Here is a 25,146-nt window from a genome sequence, read left to right on the forward strand (position 1 = left end):
CAGGGACCCTGGTTCCAGACACCCGTGTGGACACAGGGACCCTGGTTCCAGACACCCGTGTGGACACAGGGACCCTGGTTCCAGACACCCGTGTGGACACAGGGACCCTGGTTTCAGACACCCGTGTGGACACAGGGACCCTGGTTCTCACACACCTGTGACAGAGGGACCCCGGTTCTCACACACCCGTGTGGACAGTGGGACCCTGGTTCTCACACACCCGTGTGGACACAGGGACCCCGGTTCTCACACGCCCGTGTGGACACAGGGACCCCGGTTCTCACACGCCCGTGTGGACACAGGGACCCTGGTTCCAGACACCCGTGTGGACACAGGGACCCCGGTTCTCACACGCCCGTGTGGACACAGGGACCCTGGTTCCAGACACCCGTGTGGACACAGGGACCCCGGTTCTCACACGCCCGTGTGGACACAGGGACCCTGGTTCCAGACACTCGTGTGGACACAGGGACCCCGGTTCTCACACGCCCGTGTGGACACAGGGACCCTGGTTCCAGACACTCGTGTGGACACAGGGACCCTGGTTCCAGACACCCGTGTGGACACAGGGACCCTGGTTCCAGACACTCGTGTGGACACAGGGACCCTGGTTCCAGACACCCGTGTGGACACAGGGACCCCGGTTCTCACACGCCCGTGTGGACACAGGGACCCTGGTTCCAGACACTTGTGTGGACACAGGGACCCCGGTTCCAGACACCCGTGTGGACACAGGGACCCCGGTTCTCACACACCCGTGTGGACACAGGGACCCCGGTTCTCACACGCCCGTGTGGACACAGGGACCCTGGTTCCAGACACCCATGTGGACACAGGGACCCTGGTTCTCACACGCCCGTGTGGACACAGGGACCCCGGTTCTCACACACCTGTGACAGAGGGACCCCGGTTCCAGACACCCGTGTGGACACAGGAACCCTGGTTCCAGACACCCGTGTGGACAGAGGGACCCTGGTTCCAGACACCCGTGTGGACAGTGGGACCCCGGTTCTCACACGCCCGTGTGGACAGAGGGACCCTGGTTCCAGACACCCGTGTGGACACAGGGACCCTGGTTCTCACACACCCGTGTGCACACAGGGACCCTGGTTCCAGACACCCGTGTGGACACAGGGACCCCGGTTCCAGACACCCGTGTGGACACAGGAACCCTGGTTCCAGACACCCGTGTGGACAGTGGGACCCTGGTTCCAGACACCCGTGTGGACAGTGGGACCCCGGTTCTCACACGCCCGTGTGGACACAGGGACCCCGGTTCTCACACACCCGTGTGGACAGAGGGATCCCAGTTCTCACACGCCCGTGTGGACAGTGGGACCCCGGTTCTCACACACCCATGTGGACACAGGGACCCTGGTTCCAGACACCCGTGTGGACACAGGGACCCCGGTTCTCACACACCTGTGACAGAGGGACCCCGGTTCCAGACACCCGTGTGGACACAGGGACCCCGGTTCTCACACACCCGTGTGGACACAGGGACCCTGGTTCCAGACACCCGTGTGGACACAGGGACCCTGGTTCCAGACACCCGTGTGGACACAGGGACCCTGGTTCTCACACACCTGTGACAGAGGGACCCTGGTTCTCACACACCCGTGTGGACACAGGGACCCCAGTTCTCACACGCCCGTGTGGACACAGGGACCCCGGTTCTCACACAAACCATGTCCTGTGGCTGCATTTGGCCAAAGGCATTATCCACACAGTGCTCCCACAGCGTGTGAAAGCAAAGCCTGAGAGACTACTTGCATTTATTTAAAGTCTTATTTCAGATGCTACAGTTGATTAAAAATTGTGAGCTGGCTCAGAAGATACTAAAACTGAAATGTGGGGTAGCAGTTAGTTAAGAGAGCATTATTTTTTTTAAAAGGATAAAGTAATTATTTGCAGTCAATATGTGCCATTAAGTGAACCTGTGGAATTAGGAATGATCTTCCAACCAAAGTGGATCGGGGTGAGTGACTGGTGCTTACAAATTCAAGAACAGTGGTATATATATGTATACCTATCCCACTGTATATGAATTGAGGTTACAGAAGATTCTTTATATAGTTAGAGCTTATTTAAATTTTCATATTTCATCTTTGAAAGAGTCTAAAAGCCACAATATTTTCTGGTATAAGAGTTTTGACAGTATTAATCTTATTTTTGTATTTTTCTTAAGTCATATCATTCTAATATGTTAACTACTAGTAAAATGGGTTATTAGTTCTAACTACATAATTTTTCAATGAAGATAAAGCACATTTTTTGGTTTTGGTTTTACAAACTAAGTACATCTATATCTGAAGATACCAAAAAATAAATACATTTTATATATATATATACACATATATATATATATATAAATAAAAAGTATACACAACACTAAAACTATTAAACATTAGGGTATTTAAAACCCATCCACCTTTTTTGTTTGTATGGTGACGGGCTCTATTTGCAGGCCCAGATTGTTACCTTTTGTGCTGTTTGAGGATGCCAATGTTGCCTGTATTTATGATATTGTCACCATGTTTTCTGAAACTTCATACTTACCATGTTTACAAAGATTTGTTTGCTGTACATAGACTTTTTACAGTAATGTGCTTTGCACAATCAGTGTGGCTTCTGTCTGTAAATTGTTAATGGTCTGTACTACTATAATTTTGAAAACCTTCCACTGAAAATGTTAGTGGTTATTTAACTTCATGAATGGTTTTGAGTTTCCTGAATCTTGTTGTTTAGATCTAATATTAAATCCCAAATTTGGTTGTACTTACTTGGTTATTCATACTAAGACCAAAATGGAAGTTAATGAAATCAACTTAATTTTGGACTTTTTTTTCTAATAAGTGCCAAAATGATTGCTCTAGTTTTTGCAGTTTATTCATAATTACAAATGCTGGCAAGTCTGGACCTACATAAGTGAATTGTGAAAACAGAGAAAGTTTGTCTGCATTTTGACCACGTGGGTGCTACTCTGTCCTTTGCTTCCGATTGTTCTGAACACTGGTAATTTTAAGAATTGTTGCACTTGGCAAATGAGTCTTGCCCTTAAACTTCACTTACACTGCCAAGTGCAAGGGTTTGGTGCTTAGTTAACTTACCCTTACTGCAGTGCTTCTTGTGAATAGCTAACGCTTCTGAACTGGAACTGTACAGTTTGTATTTTAAAGCTTCTGTAAAAGTAAACTATTTGCTTTATTAAAGATATACATTTAATAGGTCATACCTGTTTAAAATATGCACCTTGCTGGAAATGAGCAGCACCTTAAACTGTAACTTCGGTTTGTAAACAAAGATCTTATTACATTAACATGGGATTATTTAACAGTTTGAAAATTGTCAACTGCCTACTTACTGACTCTGCCATATAAAAATGAACTTTATGCACAGTCCAATCTTTAAAGCTGCTTTCTCAAGTGATGTCACAGAAGAATGTGGTACAGACAATGCCTCAGCAGGGTCTTTGAACCAGCAGTGCAGGTAAACATTGCTAAAATCTCGTTACTCGAATTTTTAGGAATCGGAGAGTCAATAACTGTGATGGTAGTAAGCAAAACGTAAACTCTGTCCCCCTCGCTGCTGTGATCAGGGCTATGAGGTTAGTGTGTGTTAAGTGTGGCACCGGAATGCCGGGTGCAGGGTGTGCAAAGCTGCTTTCTTCCGTAGTGGGTAGGAGCACGCGTGCAGCTGGCCAGCAGCGCTGACAGTACCCAGGAAGCACATGAACCCATTTTGATTATGCAAGAATTGACTTGTTTACAGAGCATTTCAAGCACAGAGAAAAAGCCTTAGTAAACCTGGGCAAAAGCTGCTAAAATAATAGCTTGGTTTCTCCCTTCCATATAACTGCTGAGTGGTGTGGCAGTCCCACCAGTCCTTGGGAAGTTAACATTTCTGTTTGACTAAATCACGGAGCAGCTCTTTGGTTAATGTACTACATTAATTCAGAATATACTACAACTTTAAAAGAACACCTTCAGTTTATTTAGCACAATTGTTCTGATACAGGATACAGGAGGCTACTGCTTTTATACATGAACATATGCCCAACCTCATCGTGTTGGAGGGAGGAGTCACCTAGAGTAACATTTACCTTGTTATTATAGAACCTTACTCCTGAAATCGGCACTGCTTCCCTTAGCGCTGTCCTGACAACCTGGCTATTCCCAGAATACACCGAACTGAGTTTTCAGAGGGAAAAGGGAATGTGATAATTATCATTCCTAAGCTGTGTTAACTACAGTAACAGGGGAAAAGCTGGCCTAATACTACACTGAAAACTATGTTCACATTTTAAACACAGAAGTACAGATCACTTTTTACCTGCTTTTTTTCAAACCCATGCTTTCTTGGTTTTCAAAGCGGGACTCTAAACTATTTCTACAGCCTCTGAAAGCAGCACTGCTCATGTCCGGGTATTGCAGTCAGTCCACAGGCTTCTGCGTCCTGGGCGGAGTGGCATCAGCAATTGTAGCTAAATAAATGAGGTTCCTGTGCAGGATATGCTGGTACCTAGGAGAGGAGGAAACACAGGATCCGGGAGATGTTCTTTTCTAGACAACTACCCATACTTGTACTCGTGTACTCTGATCAGTATTTGCAGTTAGGGGGAAAAAAAAAAAGCAAACTCGAGTAAGACAGGGAAAACTTAGCGTTCTTATTCTGAAGCCCGGTATAAAGCGCTGAGCTGCACTCGGAAGCCGAGCATGTGCTACTACGCAACTTCGATGGGAAGCAGGACATGGAGCTCGCAGCCCCGAAAGCCGCAGGAGGGCAGCGGAGCAGGAGAGGACCGAGGAGCCCGTCGGGCCGGTCTGAGCCCCTGCAGCGGCTCCGCCGCAGCTGCTGGAGCGGCAGAGCCGCCGTCAGGCGGTGCCACCGCCCGGTGCCGCGCACGGGCAGGGAGCGAGGGCAGAGCGGCCGTCTCACCAGCACTGAGCCAACACCCTGAGCCGGGCGGCAGCGTCCGCCCGTGCTCTGTACGCCTCTGAGAGTGACTCTGGGGAAATCCCTTTGTAAGGCCAGACGCGTTTTCCTCGTAGCACCAGGAAAGCTCTAGGAGCTCGAGCCGCGCTGCACTCCCGTTACCGACGCCTGGGCCCGCCCGCGCCGGTCACTTACTGCACGCAGTCGGTGGCGCGGCCCTTGTTCTGGTACTCCACGATACACCGGATCAGCTGGTCGTTCTCCTCCAGCAGCTGCGGCACAAAGCACCGTCACCACCCGCCCCGGCCGGCTCCGCCCCGGCAGGCGGCTCCGCCCCGGCAGGCGGCTCCGCCCCGGCAGGCGGCTCCGTCCCGGCCCGGTTTCGCTCACCCGCTGCAGCGTGTCCTGGTTGACCTCGGCCGCGCCGCGCAGCCGCTCGGGCACGAACGCCACGGACATGGCGGCTGAGGGCCCGCGGCCCCGCCCCTGGGCCGCGCGCACGCGCCGCGCCCGGCCCGGCCCGGCCCGGCCCGCGGCGGCGAGCGGCGAACGGCGAACGGCGAACGAACGGCGAGCGGCGAACGGCGAACGAACGGCGAGCGGCGAACGGCGAACGGCGAACGAACGGCGAGCGGCGAGCGGCGAACGGCGGGCGCCGCGCCGCCGGGAGCCGGCCGCTCGTGCCGCTTCCAACGCCCAGAACGGAAAGCCCGGGCGGGCGGGGCGGGGACACGCACCGTGTGCCCCCGCCCGCGGCTCCCGGCCCGCCTATTGACAGCTGGAACGCCTCAGACGGTAAAGAGTTACTGCAACGGGACAGCACTTGCCTCTACGGTCACAAATCTCAACAGGTGTTCAGAATCACGGCTTGTGGATCCCAAAAGGCAGTTGTTAAACATGCAAAAACATCACTCAACAGAATTATCTAACTTCTACAGCTGTCAAATACTTGACCTCAATAAGGAAACCAATTACAAAATACTTCCTTGTAGTGCTATACAAAAGTTATAAAATTAAGATTCTATCAACCACTTTTAAATATTCCAAATTTTCAACAGTGCAGTTTTTCACATCTTTATCACCACTGAACATTCTGAAGTAAAAAAAATAATAAATCAGCAAATTAGATCAAAGTGATGTAATCTTTGGATCCCTTTATTCCTGTGGCCTTCATATACATACACAGACACAAATGACCAGGTTTCTATTTCAGCGTTATCAGAAAGTTGCGACTAGTTATCCGGAATTGGCAAAAAGTCCGTACTGTCATTTGTGACTTCGTGGTGTTAGAACCAGAGTCTCAATGTCTCCGAGCTACGGTCTATCAAAATGCAAACAACTTCAAACACTAAGAATTCTTTAAATTGCTCATGTCTACAGGTATTACAACAAAGTTACCTTTTCAAGAATTGACAAATGGAGACAGACTTTTATCCCAGGCATTCCAAGAGAATCACCAACTTGTGTGCCTGGTCCATTATTAAAAAAAGTTAATATTTCTCACTAAGTAAAATTAATTGCAAATCTTGACATATGAAAATTCCTTTTCTCCTTTTTTTTGAAAATAGCTCCTTAACTTGGTCAAATCCTGTGATATACCAGAAACTACAAAATCAAATTCTTGCAAGAGCAGTGAAGCGTGTATCCAGTTTTGTGTAATGGAAGAACATTTTCAAAACTTCATTATAGTCCAAATATAAAATCAAACATTTAAGCTTGAAAAGCTGCTAAAGAAAAAAAAAACCCAACTAATTCAGTGTTCTTCAGCATATCAACTTTCTGCAATAACAGTATGTTTACCGACTTAAAAATGTTTATTCTTTAAAAAATTAGTTGCTTTTTATACAGCTATACAAAGTTTGTAATGTTTCTTTGGCAATGGGATATAATGGAATTTTACAACTATATAAAAACTTTCCTTTGCCTAAGAAACAGTATTTACTGTGTGTACATATCTGACTGACAAAGCAAGTTTTCTACTGTCCAGCACCCTAGTTGATACAAGAACAACTACCTCAAAAGGGATTTTACAGGATTTCCAAAAAACAACCTTCGGTGGGTCAAATCACTCACAGTATCGACGGCCTTCTGCATACCATTGTCCTTACAACTTGAAGCAATTATCAAATACAGTTTAGTAATAAGAAAAATCCTTTCAGTGATGAAAAAATACTTAAAACTCCATCGAAGTACTGCTTATAATTAACTATACATAAGAAATTACTTATCCTTCTGTCTCAAATATATTTAATGCTTACTGTTTTCAAAGATGGCCATTTCTCAAAAGTAACTGCATTACACCCCTTTGAAATTAAATAGTTAAATCCCAGTGCTGGTGACAAGTATACAGCAAATTAACTTCATTCTTTGCAGAGATCAAAACTATTTCTCTGATTCAAGAAGATCTAGACGTTCACCTGGTTTGTAGCTTTCTTGTAGACTACGCAGCAACTTTGTTGTCTTTCTAGAAGGAACAAAAGCACGGTGTTAAAATTAATCTTGCAGAACAAACCCTGCAAACTAATCCGGGCAACAGCCCTGGGAGCAGTTGTGCTGTGCCGGCTGTTGCCCGTGTCCTGCAGCAGAAAGGAGACCTCCGGAGGAGATCAGGCTGGCATCTGGTCAAACCCCCTCAGTCTGGCACTGAGCAGAGCAGCTCATCACTCCGAATACAAAGCACAGCACAAATCCTCAGCCCTTACACCGCCTCCTACTCAACTGCTAATCTTCAATCCCTCATTTCCATTCATGTCCAGCTACACAAAGTTTCTTTAAGTCACAGGACTAACTGTCGAAAACTAATCAAGGAACAGCTGAGGGATGTCTCACAACAGAGAGAAATGTGCTGTGATGTACCCCCCCCCTTTTTTTCATTTAAAAAAATTAAAATTTCTATTAAAAAAAAAAGAGATTCTTGTTTGCAAAACTCTAACTGCTCATGCGGTAAACTAGCAGAAGTTGTTGTTGTGTTCCAGTCAGAACTCTAAAAGCCTAGTTTATCTGAACCAATCTGGACAGTTGTCTTTGTTACTGATTCTAACCAGTACAGCACTCCGTAAGATTTCTGCCAACTCATTCACAAACAATTCAAAAGACTGCTGCACAATGGAAGCAAATTAAATTATTTGCTCTCATTCTTTATATTTTACAATATTGCTTGGAAAAATGCTTGCAATTTACATCTCTAACACTTGCACTCAATCTGTAGAACTTTTTTCCCCCTTCTTTTTCTTCTCCTCCTCAATACCAGCTATCAAATAGCTACTCAGGGCATGTGACAAAAGGCAATCCTTGTTTTTGGCTGTTGATAGTAAAATGATGCCATGTAACTAAAATTTCAGCATTAACAGACTTTCAAAAAAAGTAGCTCAGAGCCCCTGCGAAACCCCGCTCAAGAATTTCTAGCTCAACATCAAATCTAAAAGCAGGAGATTCTGGCCACTCCTTTCCCAGAACGAAGGACTGGGTCAGAGCAACACGCAGTGCACCTTACCCTATACTCGAAGTCGGCGAACTCCCTGCCTCCACGGCCCCCTCGGAATCCGCCGCGGAAGCCGCGGGGGGCGGTGAAGCCGCCCCTGCCGCCGCCCCGGCCTCTGCCCCCTCGGAAGCCGATGACGCCCCTGCCCCTGTAGCCGCCGCGGCCGCGGTTGGGGCGCAGGGGGATGCCGAAGGTCTCGGCGTTCAACCGCCGCTCCTCGGCCCAGGTGGGTCGCCGCTCCCTGCAGCACAGAACAACACGGATTGCTGTGAAACGCTTGGGAAGGAAGGGAGAGGTGCCAGAAAGGCCGTGAGGTGAAAAACGATGCATTAACCGCACGGTAAATCTCCACAGTATCCCTTCCACAAGAACCCCGGTGTCTGCCACAGTTCACTGGACTCATCAAGAAGGAATATGGCACAGAGTCATCAATTAGATATTAATAATGCTCTAAGAGTTTGCCATGTTGAAAAGCACACTCTGTATCCTCTGCACACAGTATCAGTTGAAGCAAGAAACAGTTTACAGTTACAGATGTTAGTGTAGCTGGCTCTGAGTACAACCAACAACGTCCCCTCCCCCTCCTGCAAGTCAAAGTAGGTCAGCAATCCACATCATCGTGTCTAATAAAAAGACAGCAGCAAAAGATAAGCTCTAATTTCCCTGAAATGCTATCTGCCCGTTTGAACAACACTACTGGCTGAGACAGTTATGTAATCTGCTTAGAAACCATTACCAAAGCAGGGTCATAATTGTTTTAACTAAAGTGTTAATTTAGCAGCAAAGCAAAACAAACAAACCCCTCCACATCTTAGTGAATCTTAGTATATACTTTACTCTTATGCACTAGAGCCTGTGCATTAAGTTCTAAAAGCATGGCTCTAAATCGCCTTAAAATACCTTCCTACGACCATATTGCACTTGCCCACAAAGAAATTTTGTCCTTCTTATTTCCATTGTATTTTTGCCAGCTGCATGTGGAAATAAGCTCTAATCACCTTTGATTCAGAGTTGATTGTAATGAGTAGCACTGACAGTACATTATGATATAAACATGCATTAAGCAGACTAACAAGCTTCTCCTTAAAGGCCATACCTATTGTCATCACAGGAAATGTTATCAAAAAAGGATTTGGTTTTGTCATAGTAGCAATTGGGTCCAAGTGGATCTTCCTCATCAGCATTCCCTTCGCTATTTTGGGTATCAACACCTGAATCACCTTTGTCTTCTCCATTTACAGGCTTCTCTGGTTTCTCAAGTTTATCTTCTGGAAAATAAAAAGTAAACAGAAGCCTAAAAAACCACTGTTAAGTTACTCCCAAGCAGAGAGGAACTATATTGAATGCTACAAAAATAATTTAATGTGGAAATCAAGTAAGTTGTCATGTAAATTAGGATGTATTGCTGTCTGGAGGTTTCTATGCTCCCTGTGGGTTTAGTTACCAAAAAAACCTGCAGCAGAACAGATTTGATACCCATCTATTTTCTTCTCTCTTTAGCTACCTCCTTCCCGGGCTTAAGAGCCTCATTCAGTGAATCCTCCTAAAAGCCATCCCATGGTTTTGTTCATCCCCGTTGTCCTTCTCCTTTGTCTTCTGGTTTTGCTGCCGTCTCCTTTGAGAAGCAGGGCCAGCATTCTGAGTTTATGATATATTTATTTCCTAATAGTGTCTCAAGTTCAACTCCCTGTTCTAACTGCTACTGAAAACAAAGCTGACGGTTCAACACCAGCAGCTATTACTATCTTCAAATCTCATTCCTAAATGTCTACAGCTTAAATCTCACGATGCTGTCATAAACTTCAAGATAACCAGCTCAATCTTTCCACACCACACACAAGAACTACCACACTTACAAACACTTCTGTAGCTGTTTATGGTTAGCGTTCCCTTTTCGCTTTATTATTCTGAAAAAAACAGTATCAACGGCAAACCATCAACCAATTGAAAAATGATCCAAAAAGACAGGTGAGCAGCACAGGGCAGATCTTATGGGACTCAACTGGTGTTTCTACTCTACACTGAAATCTGACCATTCATTCCCACCTTTTAGCCAATCATTCACTGAAATAGGGAACTCACTGTATTAACCTGCAACAATTTTGTCCAAAAATAGAAGCAGCAGTGTAACAAACAGGTGGCTGGTCACAAGAGAATGAGGTAATCAAAACAGAAGCCTGCTAGAAAATGAATGCTGGCAGCATGGTTTTAACTACTCCTGTTTTCCTCTGGAAAAGGATAAAAGCAAGGAAATGCTAGAAACTTTCAAACAAACTCTCTACATACTACAATTAAGTTCTGATCCCAAACTCCTTTGCTTTTGGTCTATAATTGACATTATAATTTTGGTCTAATAATTGAAAACTTAAAACATGGATTTTCTTTTATTGCATCCTTTACAGAACTTTAAAGTAATAAACATTATTGGGACTTCTGGTTAAGTAATCTGCATTTTTAACAGAGACTTGTTAGAACTTCACAGATGATATCTGCTAGTTAAAATTCGTTAAAAACTCAAACAGTGACCCAAGTATTTAATTAACATATGATCCCAGTTTATTTATTATTTGGTTTTTGAATTTATTTATTAATGACTGCAAACAAGACTTAATACTATATGCCTTTCAAGAGTTGGTCTCCAAGGCAGGGTCAAAACAGGAAGACACAGTTTTTCCACGCTCAAATCTAAAGCCAAAATTGCTTTACCTTTTAATTTAAGTTTATTATGAAATTCTCTGTCAATTTCCTCCTTATTGAATTGTGCATTTGCACTTTCAAAGTCAAAGTCCTTCTCAAACTTCATTGGAACATCCCTCCTAATACCAAATCTTCCTCGGCCCCCTCTGTGACCTCCACGGCCTCTCCGTACTGCAGGTGCACCTGGAACTGAAAAGAGGGAAATTTTGTTTGGTTTTGCTTTGTGGACTGGCTTTTCTCTGAGGATGGTGGAGGGTGCTTTGTTTGTGGTATGCTTTCTAATTCCTGGGGTAACAGGTTGGGACTTCAGAAGTGTAGGAAGAGAATGTTGTTTAAGTGCCATCGGAGCAGCTTGTAATTTGTAAATTCACTTACAGTAACGATGACAGTGACACAGAAAGCATAACAGTACTAAATTGTGTGTAAAAGACTCTCTAGAAGTCATTAATAGCTTTTGGAAGACAAGGTAAAATATTAGTAGCTTTTCAGTCAAGTATTTTTCTAGAAAGGCTTTTATTTCATGCTATTATGTTTATAAATCCGTGATATAAACATATACTTGATTTATATTTTTATTTAAATTGATTGCTTAGTATAAAACAACAAGAAACTATTTTTCTCTTTAATGCTGACTTCATTTGCTTGTATTCTTCTGGCTCAATGCAAAGTTGTTACCCTCTCAAAGCAAATGTGAAATAATTTCTGTATTTTAGCAAATTTTAAAAAAACTTATTGGTCTGAAAGCAATAATAGCTATTTCTCAAAACATGATTTACCAATTTGTCGTTTGTTTTCATTTCTGAGTTCATTTTCTGATCTTGAAACCTTGTGTGCTTCAGCTAAAGTTGGAAATAAAAACATGATTTGTTTATCCAATTAGGTATTTTGATCATACTTTTGTATATATAGTTTAGATTAAAAAAAAAAATCCAAACCTATAAATGTAAATCACATGTTTAAATCATAAAATTTAAAAAAAGGAATTTAGAATATATGCTTAAATTTAAAAGGAAATATGTATCTAATCCAGGTCTCTGCTGGCCAGCCTAGCAGTAATAGACAGCAGGAAAATTCCTATGTACTACCCTTTAAAAGAGCACTTTGTATGTGTATGGAAGGAATTAAGCTGTATGAAAACTAGCCAAAGCTACCTCGTCTGTGCTCTTGGTTCTCTAGGGATTTTTGGCTTGCAGACACCAAAGGTCTGGTTTGTACAGGACTCCTCCTCCCAACTGGTGCTGGAGTGGGCAGATGGGCTGAAGCTGTTTGTACAGCTTGTTCCATGGTGGGGCTCCTTCTCAAATGGTCCATCTGAGGGCTTGAACGACCTGGGGAAAAAAATAAAACAAAACCAAACCCCACAGGGTTATTTCTCATCTGCAGAGGTGGTAGATGCGAAATACATCTACTGGTCTCAACCGATCTAGACTGACAGGTTTATCTCCCTTAGCAGTCAAGACAGCTGTGTTCAAAAAAAATTCTGCACCATCAGATCCACTAATTCAGAGTACTAATTCAGAATAAAGGATGTTTAGGAATGCCCCTTCCCTCAGTCTAAAAAGAAATAATGGCTAGGACACCCAATCCCTACCAAGCCATTAACGATGTACATTTGGCTGTGGAATCAAACTTTGCCTTTGACTGGAGGTAGAAGTGCTCCTTCTGCCTCCCTGGGACGCCAGGTGGGAAGAGACTGCTCCCAAAGGCAGCTGCGACGCTGCTCAGGCGCTGCTGCAGGGTCCCTGCCCCCCAGGACAGCGGCACGGGCTGGGCTCAGTGCGGGGAAGGAGCGGTGGGAGCTGCCCCACACGGCACTGCTCACACAAGGCCACGTGCAGCACGAGGGGCTGCAGGCAGAAGCACCTTCAGAATGGAGCCATTGATCCAGCCAGACAAGTTTACAACATCAAATAGGTAAATCTACTAAGAAATTAGAATAAGACTCAAGTCCCAGTAAGTAAAATAACAAGATTCTATCTATCTCATTACAAAACTAACAAAAGGGGAAAAAAAATAAACCAAACCCACAAAAACTCATGAACAAAACAATAAATCCAACCATACTTGCAATTGACAAAGACGAAAAATATTTCTAAAAGCAAGTAATCAGAGAAAACCACAGGAAATGTTGTGGCAGAATGTAAGCTCACCTGGAGCATAAGTCATACGTGTCCACAAATCGTAAGGCTTTAACTGCAGAAAACCAAACTTCTATTTCAACAGAGAAATGCTCAGCATACTTTTACCCCTTGAATTAATCCAACAAAGTAGAACCTATTTTTGGCAACTGACTCAACTAGTCCTTGAAACACTCCTAATGAGTATGCAAATCTCACCTGGAATTTAGGAAAAAAACCCGTTTGCTGTAAGTGCTTTGCCTTTTAACATGACTGCATAATTTAAAAACAGCGTTAGGAATATATCTCAGCACACACTTTGACAGCAAGGAAGAGTGGAAGAGCAGAAAATAATGGGGTTTGGGTTTTTAAGGAGCAATGTTAAAAACATTTGCATGAAGGTGAGAGTGAAGGTGTTTAGTTTCTTTTTTCTTTGCCATTCAAAACTCATCCAGAATCTCATTTCTTCCAATATTACATAAACTATCCATACAGTTCCTGTTAATGTTAAGCTGACTTAAAAGTCATGTCAGCATCTCTACAGAAAATCAGGTCTGCTGTTAATATCATCTATGTGACTATGCATGAACAGAAGAACTTCAGCTAGGAATAAATTTTAAAATTTTAAGCTGAAGGACTTCCCATTTCACTCAGTATGAAGTTTCTGCAGTTCTGCCATGTTATTAATAAAAGTAAATACTGAATTTCCACATGTATCTGTTTGCTAACACTATTTCACTTAATTAAGCCCTACTTCTCAATACAGGTGCTTTAAGGGTAACAATAAATGTGTTACTACCTGCAGCACTCCAAGATGTAGAGAAAACACATTTAAAGAGCAAACACAAAGCCTCTCGGTGTTTCCCGGGTTTAATGCCAAGTGTTTTCATGAGAGAATTCAGCTGTTTGGTTAGTGTTTCTGGCAACCACCAAAACCACATGGACACAACTCATCAAAAAAGACTGAAGTCACTAAAAAAGATTTTACCTTGAGACATCTGTGTTTTTAGTGATCTTGCATCTGTTGCAAACGCAGAACCAACTGCAGTGCTTTGGGACATGCTAGCACTGCCTGAAGAGTCTGTTCCAAAAGATGTTAAAGAACCTCCTGCTTTGAAAGAAAAATTATAGTCGTAAAATCTAGTTTAGACTTTTTTTTAAGTAGCACTAAATTATTAGTGAAGCTTTATTAGACAGTTATTCTAGAGTACATGTAAGTCTGCCCTTCCCATAGTTTTAGTTTAATCTAACAGATGTATGCACATAGGCTGGTAAGACTAATATCTTGATTTTTTAATCTAAAATGAAAAATAAAAGACCACTTCTAACTTCACCATCACAAGTATTAACAAAACACAGTCATCTTACAGAGCCATACATGTTATTGGTATATATTTCCACTTAAGATCTTTTCAGCAAAAATATGACTGCCACATGTTATTAATTGATATAAAATTACAGCCAATTCTACAGTCTTTCTTTTGCATGGTTAACATTTTCAGTGCCAGGAGTAACACTGCTGCTGGAACAGTTATGAGACTGTAAGTTCCTATGAGAAAAACTAAACTGTGAAATAAACTCTCAGGGAGGAAAGAAAGTTGGTTGGTGAGTCTCAGAGAGAATGTGCAGTCTGAAGGAGCAACTAGCCCATGCAGCTCACAAATATTTCCAGCATCTATTTCCCACCCAGCTAACACCTCACGAACAGCTGGAGGATCGCACTGGCACATGGCTGCTGAATAATCCACTTCCTTAGCTATGGGGCTTCTGGAGGGGCTGCCTCTACTACTTGTGAAATATAATGAGTACTGGTCCCCCTGAGATAGGTGTTTAGTTCTCAATCAATTATTTTGATTTAAAATGCAAGACTACTAAGAGCTCTCAACTTTTGAGCTAAACTGCAGAACTAACAGAGACGGAAGACTTTGAATCTGCCTTTTAAGGTAAGACACTGATGAAATTCTAAGCAGTGATTACCGTGTGTGCACACAGACAGCTTCACTCCCAGGAAAACAGCAGATAAGCAAAGTGAACCTACCAACTCCCACCGCGCCGAACTGCTGCCCCACCAGCGGGCTCGGGCTGAACTGACTGTACGCAGGCATCCTGCCAAAAGGACCATAGGACCCCACAGACTGGAACGAAGATGACGTCGAAGATCCTAGTGAAGACTAAAGACAAAACACACAACACACTAGCAAAAATTCATATTTATACCAAAATTAGGAAACAGTTCCGTGAGGCAAGACATGTAGAATCTCTAAAATTAAACATTTTCACAAGTATGTACAGCTTAGAAAGCACTTTGACCCTTCCACCAACACAGACCTGTGGAAACAGTAACACAAAACTTTGCAATCTTTTCCCTACAACCTCAGACACCACTCTCTCTTGTTCAACACACTCATATAAGCTTTGCTGACAAATTTAGCAAGTGTCCTATCTTTTTCCTCTAAGTTTCAAACCCCACAGGTACAAAAAGACACCCAAGTATACTGGAAGAGGCTGAGGTTATCACTATTATTGAATGCAACTTCACCACTCTTCACTACAACTGACAGAGGGACTTGCACCAAATTTAATAAAAGTCCTTGGAGAAATGCAAGGGCACATCATAATAAGTTCACGAATTTTATCCTACAGAATAGATAAAGCAGAAGAACTGTATTACATTACGGGATTATCATCATCCATTTGAAGTAAGAGATTTCCTCTTGCTCTCAGGGATGATTTTAAGATACTCCATAAACACAAACAAAAAGCCAACAAATTTCTGAGAAAACTATTTATCAGTCTGTTTACTACAAAATGACTGACTAATTAAATCTCAAGGCTTCAAGCTGTAAGTTGCTTTCCCCTCAGAAAACAAGTATTCACTATTCAAATAACTGCCTTATAGTATGGAGCCTGTTTAAAAACATAGCTAGATGAAACACTTTCAAGTAATAGTTAGCAAAAACCGTTGAACATTAAAACAAAATAAAACTAACAAGCAAACAAAAGCCACTAATTATCTGGAGATATTTCAGCATCTACTCCATTTAATTTATTCCAAGTCTGATCTTCCCAAGAACTATGTGTCCTAAGCCAAGTCCCTTTCAAAAAAGGCATCAAGACCTACAAAACGTCATTATTTGGCTTTGAAAAGACAGCAGCTTTGGTATGTAGTGCACTGTGGTAGAGCTAGATTTCAACCTTCATTTTCACAGTTGAAGACTGTGAAAGGAGAAAATCCTTCCAGAGTTCTTTACATTGGATGGTGAACCTTACAGTGATGAACACTTTAATTTTTAAACACTCAGCTAGAGAGCACTTAAGCTAGCAAGTTACCTCTTCAGCAACAATTATTTACAGCTCTGTTTTGACTTACCTGAACAATAGCAGGGTCCTGTGGCAAGGAGCACTGAGGTTTTGGTGGCTCACAGACAGTCAGGTCTTTAATGTCGCTGCCACGGAATATAATGTACTCGAAGACTTCATCGCGAGGTGGGATGGGTCTGTCCGTTGGTCTGTCTTCTGTACCAAAGGAGCGAACTGCACAGGTGGGAAGGGAGGAGAAGAATGAAACATCCCACATTCAACAAAAGGCTTTCAATACTGCAGAGCAACAGCTTCAAATAAAAAGAATAAAATTTAATTGAGAAGAAAACCCTTATTGAATAGGTATCATATTCTTCATCATTATCAACTCTCCTCGGACAAACAAGTAATTTAAGCTAAAAAATCTGAGTAAAAACCCAAGCCGAAAGACTGAGACATCAGTTATGCTATTAATTACATGCTGAATATTTCAACCGTTTTGTGAGGGTAAGGAGAAGCAGCAAGGCAGGTTTTTTTGGCAGTAAGTCAATCCTATGAATCAAGGAATACATGAGTTTACATACTTCCTATTCTCTATTTGCAAAACTGGAATATTAAAAATTATCAAATGTGAATTTCTCAAGAGATTCAAAATTTAATAAAACAACAAGAATTCTGTGGAATGTATATACAATTTTTCCTAAGCAAAATGCATTTTTCTTGCTGGTGTAAGGTTCATATGATGTCTCATGATCTCTGCCAAATTAAGCAAACTCACTGGGGCATAACTATCTTCCTAGTGTGCACCATACCCAGACATTAAATTTCTTGTATGAATTCCAACAGCTTTTTGACTGCACAGCAATGAGGCAATCAAGCTCTTCCTTTTGCACTATGTATAATCACTACCACTCTACATGGATACCATCACTTTGCTGTCACTGCCCTCTCAGAAACTTTCCCCACCCTTAGACTGCCAACCCTGGGTGAGTATCAAATAAAACAAATAACTGAAAAAGAGATTTGTCTCCAAGGGCTAGCTGTGTAAGCAAAAACTATAAACAATGGATTGAAACCAGAGAGGGCAAAAACCAAACCCCCAAAATCATGACAGTCGCATTCAATCACAATCTCATCAACTCGTAGCAGCTTTAACAATCCCTCATGACTGTTTTTGCTCCAGCCTTTTAAAGAGTGTTTGTTTGCTTTGCAAGGTACAGGTTATGCCGAGAAAAAAAAAACAAAACTGTATTTTGCTTTAATTTACCAGAATTAGATTTCCCTCCATTTTCAGATGCATCAACATTTTGGAGACATCATTAGGCACTTATTTGCAGCCAGAGAATCATTAGTCAAGAAAAGTAGAGTCTCCCATAGAGATGCATAAAGTGATACTGAGTCATTTCTCAGGCTGCACCAGCCATCTTCCATCACTGTTGCTTCTTGTGATACTGCATAAACAGAGCTTAACAGTCAGGTATTAAAATCTTTTTAAGAAGCATAATTCAGGGGTAGAGAGATCATGTCCACACTACAAAGAAAAATAACATTAAGCAGTTACAATTATTTTGTTCATGTATCACCTAGTGAGCTGACTTTCATTATCTTTTCTGTTTCTGTGCATCTGAAAGTCTGCTCTGAACGGTACTACAAAGTGTGAGCAATGTAAAAAGGCACACACTGTTCAGTTAATGTCAGTCCTTGTTAGGAAAGGAATCTGTCTTCTTTTCCTCTACAGAAAAAAGTGTCTGGAGCTTAAGAATTTGCAGAAATTAACTCAAAGCAATGCACAGTAGCTTAATAACATTATCAGAGGGTCATGTGCATTCCTGGGTCAATTAATTCCATTGCTTTTTATTCACCAGGCTCTTCTATTTCACTGTCTTGACCATGGATCTACCCTCACTTTCTGGCCATCTTACACTCTATTTATCAGATAACTCATAAATTATCTTGGACTTTCTTTCCATCATTTGACCTGCTGCCTTGGTAAGTAAAACCAAATTTGATTTTGTACTGTCCCACATTGAAATGGTTTCTCTAGTAGCCATTTTGTCTACAAAGGTGCACAAAAATGGCCAAAGTATGATCAGTAAGTTATCAAAGGATTTTACTTTCTAGCTAAAGCAAAGAAACTACTCTATAGCAACACCACAGAGAAAGGGTAGTAAGCTGGAGGGTTGCATATTGCCTTTACATGGAAATAAAAATCTGATGGAACTGCGGAAGAAACATGCTTTGAAAGTATTTCTCTTAAGTCAGAGCTACACTACACAGGAAAGTATTTTAATATTAATACTAATGTCCCATGACACATATAGGAACAGTTCTAACACCTAGCAATTACCTTTCTCCACTCTAAACCAATAATAAAAAGGGGAACCACCAGACTTTAATCTACTGATGCACTGAAAGAAGTAAAGGGATTTTAGTGTATGTTAAAAAACAATGTCTTTCTCCACACTGTGAAATTACCGTAACATCAAAAGGAAGTTTTTCAGTGCCAAAATTCAGAATTCATCTTCAAGAGAGTCAACTGTCTATGCAGCTAACTCAAGACACTGATAGGGTTGCCAATGGTTTATGAAGAAAACACATCAAGACTTGCTACTGAAAGTTTGACTCTTCCTTTACTTCTCCCCTGCCCCAAATCAAACTGGTTTTATCACAGCCTTCTGCAAAATACAAACACAATTTCACCCAATGAAGATTTGCTCTGCTGGAGAGGGCTAAGCAAATGCCCCTGATTTGCAGTTCAGACTTGCTCTCTCACCACAAGCAACCAATATAACCACTCCAAGTCCAAGTTCCTTTTAAAGCAGGAACCAGAACTGCATGGGCGGTGATCTTAGGAAGGGCTGCTTAACGAGTCCACCCCAGTCAGGTCCTTCAGGGTAGCGTTAAGGAGTTGAGAGTTACTTTTTGTATATTGCAAAGGCATATCTACCTTTACAGTTTCTGTTTTCCTCACTTAGATTAGGATTCAACACAATCTGAGCTCAGGAAAGTAAGAAGTCTAATATTAGAAGTGGCCAGTATAGCAGGATTTTAGAAAGAAATAGCTTTTACCATGTTTTCTCATACTCAGAAATACTAAGTTGCCAGAGTATCAAAAGCACAAAGTATTGGAGCGGCAGCAGGCTTAGAGCTATGTCCAGCTCTGACTCTCCAGGAATTTCCTCAGACTATCTCCTTCCTCCAGAACAAGGGGCAGTAGCTCTTATATAGCAAAATATTGAAGAGCGAGAGGAAATTATAATAAGCACAAAAGGATTGCCTTGTGAAAGACAATGTTACAACTGCAGTAAATCAATTAATTTTACCTTGTCTATTTTAGGATTGGGTTTTTCCTGTTGTTTTTGAAAGAGCTAAGCTGGCTTAAGGACTTGCAAACAAAAGGACAAGCAGTACATGTTAAAAGCAAACTTATTTTTTGTCAGTGTAAATACACACAAGTCAGTAGCTAGCTAAAATAACTAACTCTCTTGAGCCTATTAATCTATATACTTGTGCCCAAGTAGTTCCACCAGCTTCATATTAAAGTGCTGTGAACAAATTTTTGTACAGATTTTGACTGTGATATTACTACGATATGATATTTTAATGTATATTACTGTATTATACTACTGTAGCATTCAATGGCAACACTTTCCCTGTCAGTTAATACATATGATTACGTGTTGATTAGCACAGGGAATCTAAGCAGAATGTTAATCAGAAGCGAAGCTATTAAGTCTGCTAGCAGGAGGACTCCGCTCCCCCACAAGGTGAATTCCTGCAAACAGGCAGCTCAGTCTGTGCACAGCACTGACGCTCCTCACTCCCTGAGGAGCAAACACAGAAACCAGCTCTTCCCTGCTTCTGAGGCACCAGGAGGAGCATGACTACTAAAACGAGACCACCACAAGTGAACAAGCCATTTCAATTGCCACCTCTCTCCAAACATCACAACCCTTTCACTGCAAACATGCTTTGACGCCTGCACACCACAGCAGCTCTTTCCTCCAGAACAATTACCTCAGCCTGCATTCCCTTGCTTGCAGGGAGATGGAGCAGGCTTTGACAAGAGGAATTTTTCTGCTGTGACATACTGTGCCCAAGTTTGGTTTGGCACACAGGCCCTAACCTTCAAGACATGCAAGGAGCATGTTACTTAACTGACTAACCAATACATTCCTAAAAAACAGAGAGAAATTTAACCCGTTCCTTTTCTGCTCCCACACCTGAATGAGTTCAAGCTCAGGATTTCAACTTTCCTCTGTCTGCATTTCTGAGTCTTTCACCTGCAAATAATGTTCTGTAGAAGTCTGAAAGGGAAGTTTTCCTTTGGATGTGTCATTATACCACTAACAACACTATCACAGATGGTTGAAAATGCCAGAAGTTTACAGAAACTACTTAAAATAACCAAAAGCTGTTTCATTAGTATTATCATGGTCCCAAATGCTAAGTGAGGTCCAAGAGTTGCTAAGTGAGAACTCATGCATTATAGCAGAGACAATATATAATTCTGGTTTTTATACTCACTTTACTAAGGATTCCCTTTTGTTGAAGGAACAAAGGTTTTTCTGACACAATATGGTTGTTCTTACACAACTTACCTCCATTAAAAATAACTCTGTCTAAATCAGTGCCTTGAAACAGAAAAGCATTATGTATAACTAAAATGAAAGACCACATCTCCTTTTTAATGCCACAACGTTTAAGATCAAGCACTGTGATTATTCTGTAAAAGCCCCAGGTAGGGCAGCAAGTATTTTCCAGCAAGAAAACTAACCATAGCTTGCAAACTCCTTTTAAATTGCTTGGGCCTAATAATGTTTTAAAAATTAATAATGAATTTTTAAAAAACTAAGTGTTAACTAGAACCATGAATTAGAAGGACATTTCAAGTTATTTTAACTTGAGACTTGACAACAGGTGAGTGGGTTTTGATTCCAGACACTCTCTGAAAAGCTGTCGATCCAAAGAAAATATATGCACCAATAACATTTATAACATTTAAGAACCTCAAATGTTTGCACAGCTTGCTTAGTGTCTGGAATCCACTATGGATGGGTGTTTCCCCTGCTATTTAAATAACTATACACTTTGTGAAAGGCTGCATCAATTCACCTTATCAGACTCCAGCTTAGGTTAAAAATGTTATGCTCAATATTTAACAGTTCCTATCTTTCCCTAACTGTGAGACAGAGGCCACAAGTTTTGCTTAGTGAAAACATCACCACGCTGTAAACAAAATGCTGATTAGAGAACTAGAGCAGATTGCCCCCAGTAAGGAAGCACTACAGTCTGTGCTGGCAACCCAAAAAACTCATTTCCGTCTGGAACCCTCAACAATTTAAGATGAATAAAGGCATTCCACGAATACAACTTCATGAGACTAATCTCCGACTTTGGTTTAGCCCACACAAATCCTAAGGGTGGGCAAATCTGTAGTTATTCAAGAACAGACTCTACCTCTACTTTTGCACTTTATGCCATCATTTCAATATCCTCAGTTAGAATATGAATAATGCTGAGGTGCCCTGCATTCAATTCAGGGAACAGTCATGTCACACACACTACTCAGCAATTGAAAGCATCAAGTCTTTTGGGGTTATTTTCTGTCTCTCTCTGGCAAAAAAAAATTTACACTTGTGGTCAAGATTCACACTAAACAGTTCTGGTTTGACTCTGGACTCAGCACAAGAAGAAGAGGTAAGTATTACTTGATCAGCATATTTACAGCTAGAGTACAAGTTCTGCTTCTTTCACAAACACACCTGGCCAATCATTTTAAGCACACCTGCCACCTTACATATAGACTGTCATATACATTCAATGGCCTAAGCCTGCAGAAACCTGAATACTCTTGAGTGGAGCATTCTGCTCATGAGCACAGAGACCTGCTCTACAGTATAATATGGTTGTCAGCACAACCACATTAATCTCAAGAGTTTTGGTTCCATGTGGTCTAGAAATACTGGTTTATTCTCCTCTGAATCATAGCACTATTACAAAATACACATTTTTCAGCTAACTCAGCCAAGTTTTATTAAAGTAAATTTAATGGTTTAGATTTACATTACTGATGAGAGCTACGAGAAGAGCGTAGATTAGACTTGTAAATGTAGTTTGATCTGTCTTAAATATGTACACTTTGGCAGATACACCACAACATGACTTAACCACTCTTGAGAAGTCATGCAAAATTGCCTTGGTCAGCACTAAATCAGTCTAATTTTGGACAAGACTATCACAAGGTCCTCAAGGATAGGATTCTTTTTCTATGTGCTTTTGTACAAACCTTAACAATCGCAGTATGCAACTGGAATTTCTGAACATTTATTTTTAATCACAATATCCAGCTTTTACTTGTATAAACCAAAACCAGCTGTCCTTTCAAAGTAGATAATGCAACTCCAGCCAGGCAATTTAACCTAACGGCAACTTTAGAAGTAAGTAAAAATCCCATAGGGAAAGCTAACTGCCTTGTAAGTGAAATGTGCAAGCCTGGGACCAAACCACTGTAAGGTGTTTCAAAGCCCACGTATCACAACTTACAAAACAGAGTAACCTATTTCTTAAACAATAACGGGGGGAGGGTGCTGCTTGCGAGGAGGGAAGGCCTTAAAGTGACACAGCGCACAAACAAGAATAACCACAAAGGCCAGCGAAAGCGAACACACTCATGGTGTGCACCAGCACCCGGGGCAGCTGTGCGGAACGGAACAGAGCGGCGTTAAGCCTTTCCTATCGGCCAGGAACCGGGCTCTGGAATCCTCTCTGTCCCGAATATTTCATTTACACAAGGACTAGTTTTTCCTCTTACCTAATGGCTGCACAGACTCTCTGCTTTTACATATGAATTTGGATTACTTAACAAGACTTCACAGATGCAAGATGTGTAAAGGAAAAGAATGCTGAATGCTGCAGAATCTACTATAAAGAGGTTATTAAAAGTTCTGACTTAATGTTTTACATTGAGAATGAATTATCGTGCATGAGAAACACTGAAGTCCTTTGGACACCCAGTTTCAAAAATTCTCTTTTTTGCCCCAACTCTCTTCCTAACTTTTTTACACATGCACAAAGATCCCTTCTCTTTCTCGATATATAAATGTGTGTGTGTATATATATATATACACACATACATGTATGTGTGTGTGTGTCTTCTGACCGATAACATTCTCGTACCATTTCGAACTATACTACGCCATACTCCTCCAAAATCAACAGCTTACGTTCAGCTTTTGTCGGCAATCCAGCGCTCAGGATTCCCTTCAGACCCGAGCTCTCTGCCGTCCTAAGATGCAGAGCAACCCAGTCACACACGGCCCTATACCCTGTAGGTCTGGAATTCTTAACGATGCAAAGAAAACCTCTTTCTAGCCTCGCCCTCCTACTCCCTTTTCACGCACTAGCCCTGGACCGCTTCCACCGCCACGGGTTTCCTACTTGCACTCTACCAGGAACACCTCTGAGCAGCCCCGGCGCGGAGCCCCGGCCCCTCTCCCGAGGGTCGCTTCCCGGAGCGGGGGAACGGGGGGGAGCGGGGCCTCGCAGCGCCGCCGCTCTCACAGCCAGACCCTCTCTCGCTTCCACCGCCCCCGCAGCCGCCCCGCCGGGAGGACGGCGGGACGAAGCGGGCTCAGATCGAGTTCCGCCGGGCCCCCGCAGGCTGCAGGCCACCCGCCGGGCCTCCCCAGCGCCCGGACAGCGCCGCGGCTCCGGCTGCTCGCTCGATCCCGGTCCCGCGGCCTCGATCCCGTCCCGCGGCCGCGCTCCCCGAGCGCCCCTCCCCGAGCGCCGCCGGGCCCGCTCCTCCGGCCGGCCGCCTCCTTACCCTTGGCCAGCGCCACCGTGGAGTTCTCGGTGTCGATGGTGTACAGGATCCCCTCATAGCGGATCTCAGCCTTGGAGATGAGGCTGATCTTGCTCCCGATGTAGGGCGTCCCCCCGCTCATGGCGCTGCTTCTCGGTCACGGACACCCCTTCGCCGCTGCCGAGGGCTCCTTAAGCCAGGCACAAGCAGCCAAGCAAGCCCGGCCCTGAGTCGTAGTAGGCGCTGTGCTCCTGCCGCCCCGAGCCGCCGCTCCCCACACAGCGGAACCCTCGGCACAGCCCTGAGCGGAGCGCTCAACACGGCCCGCGCCCCGCGGCTCCCAACATGGCCGCCGCCTTCATCTTCCCTCACAGCGCCCCCCCGCCCGGCCCGCCAGGTGCATGCCGGGAGCGCGGCTACTCTCGCGAGAGCTGCGGGCGGGCACGCTGAGTTGGGGGCGGGAACGTCGTGGCGCGGCGTCGGGGTCCCGCGCGCGACGGCGGGAGCGGGGCGCGGAGCTTCGGCACCGCTCGGCTCCGTTCGGCTCCCTTCGGCACCGTTCGGCACCGCTCGCCTCCCTTCGGCACCGCTCGGCTCCGTTCGGCACCGCTCGGCCCTGCCCGGCCCCGTTCGGCACCGCCCGGCCCCGTTCGGCACCGCCCGGCTCCGTTCGGCACCGCCCGGCCCCGTTCGGCACCGCCCGGCTCCGCCCGGCCCTGCCCGGCCTCGTTCGGCGCTGCCCGGCCCCGTTCGGCACCGCTCGGCGCTGCCCGGCCCCGTTCGGCTCTGCCCGGCCCCGTTCGGCTCTG

General features: G+C 43.6%; 2 protein-coding genes across 6 annotated transcripts; both read right to left on the bottom strand.

Moving 5' to 3' along the window:
- Positions 1–3,974: 3,974 nt before the first annotated feature.
- On the bottom strand, positions 3,975–5,437 carry SS18L2 (SS18 like 2). Its single transcript, XM_068202485.1, has 3 exons — positions 5,326–5,437; positions 5,131–5,207; positions 3,975–4,521 (listed from the first exon to the last, which is right to left on the bottom strand). Exons 1-3 carry the CDS (start codon positions 5,392–5,394, stop codon positions 4,434–4,436), a joined length of 234 nt encoding a protein of 77 aa, XP_068058586.1. The 5' UTR covers positions 5,395–5,437; the 3' UTR covers positions 3,975–4,433.
- LSM14A (LSM14A mRNA processing body assembly factor) lies at positions 4,436–24,722 on the bottom strand. Of its 5 annotated transcripts, XR_011003262.1 has the most exons (12): positions 24,359–24,722; positions 16,601–16,764; positions 15,269–15,401; positions 14,219–14,341; positions 12,265–12,441; positions 11,890–11,952; positions 11,123–11,302; positions 9,513–9,684; positions 8,429–8,657; positions 7,353–7,399; positions 5,131–5,207; positions 4,436–4,521 (listed from the first exon to the last, which is right to left on the bottom strand). XR_011003262.1 is itself a non-coding variant. In XM_068202479.1 (10 exons), exons 1-10 carry the CDS (start codon positions 24,477–24,479, stop codon positions 7,376–7,378), a joined length of 1,383 nt encoding a protein of 460 aa, XP_068058580.1. In that variant the 5' UTR covers positions 24,480–24,722; the 3' UTR covers positions 6,070–7,375. The 5 variants fall into 5 exon arrangements, 4 of the variants coding, with proteins under 4 accessions (XP_068058580.1, XP_068058579.1, XP_068058582.1 ...); XM_068202479.1 differs by lacking the exons at positions 4,436–4,521; positions 5,131–5,207 and having other exon boundaries at positions 6,070–7,399; positions 14,219–14,338; XM_068202478.1 differs by lacking the exons at positions 4,436–4,521; positions 5,131–5,207 and having other exon boundaries at positions 6,070–7,399.
- Between the last annotated feature and the right edge of the window lie 424 nt (positions 24,723–25,146).

This window comes from Anomalospiza imberbis, chromosome 12, assembly GCF_031753505.1.
Source record: "Anomalospiza imberbis isolate Cuckoo-Finch-1a 21T00152 chromosome 12, ASM3175350v1, whole genome shotgun sequence".
Taxonomy (NCBI): domain Eukaryota; kingdom Metazoa; phylum Chordata; class Aves; order Passeriformes; family Viduidae; genus Anomalospiza; species Anomalospiza imberbis.

Excerpts from the sequence above, each read along its gene's own strand:
- SS18L2 (XM_068202485.1), bottom strand. The coding sequence starts at position 5,394 with ATGTCCGTGGCGTTCGTGCCCGAGCGGCTGCGCGGCGCGGCCGAGGTC. Across the intron at positions 5,208-5,325 it reads ACCAGGACACGCTGCAGCGG|CTGCTGGAGGAGAACGACCA; the intron begins GTGAGCGAAACC and ends TTTGTGCCGCAG. Across the intron at positions 4,522-5,130 it reads CGCGCCACCGACTGCGTGCA|GTACCAGCATATCCTGCACA; the intron begins GTAAGTGACCGG and ends CTCCTCTCCTAG.
- LSM14A (XM_068202478.1), bottom strand. The coding sequence starts at position 24,479 with ATGAGCGGGGGGACGCCCTACATCGGGAGCAAGATCAGCCTCATCTCC. Across the intron at positions 14,342-15,268 it reads GTTCGGCGCGGTGGGAGTTG|CAGGAGGTTCTTTAACATCT; the intron begins GTAGGTTCACTT and ends TTTCTTTCAAAG. Across the intron at positions 7,400-8,428 it reads TCGCCGACTTCGAGTATAGG|AAAGACAACAAAGTTGCTGC; the intron begins GTAAGGTGCACT and ends TGTTCCTTCTAG.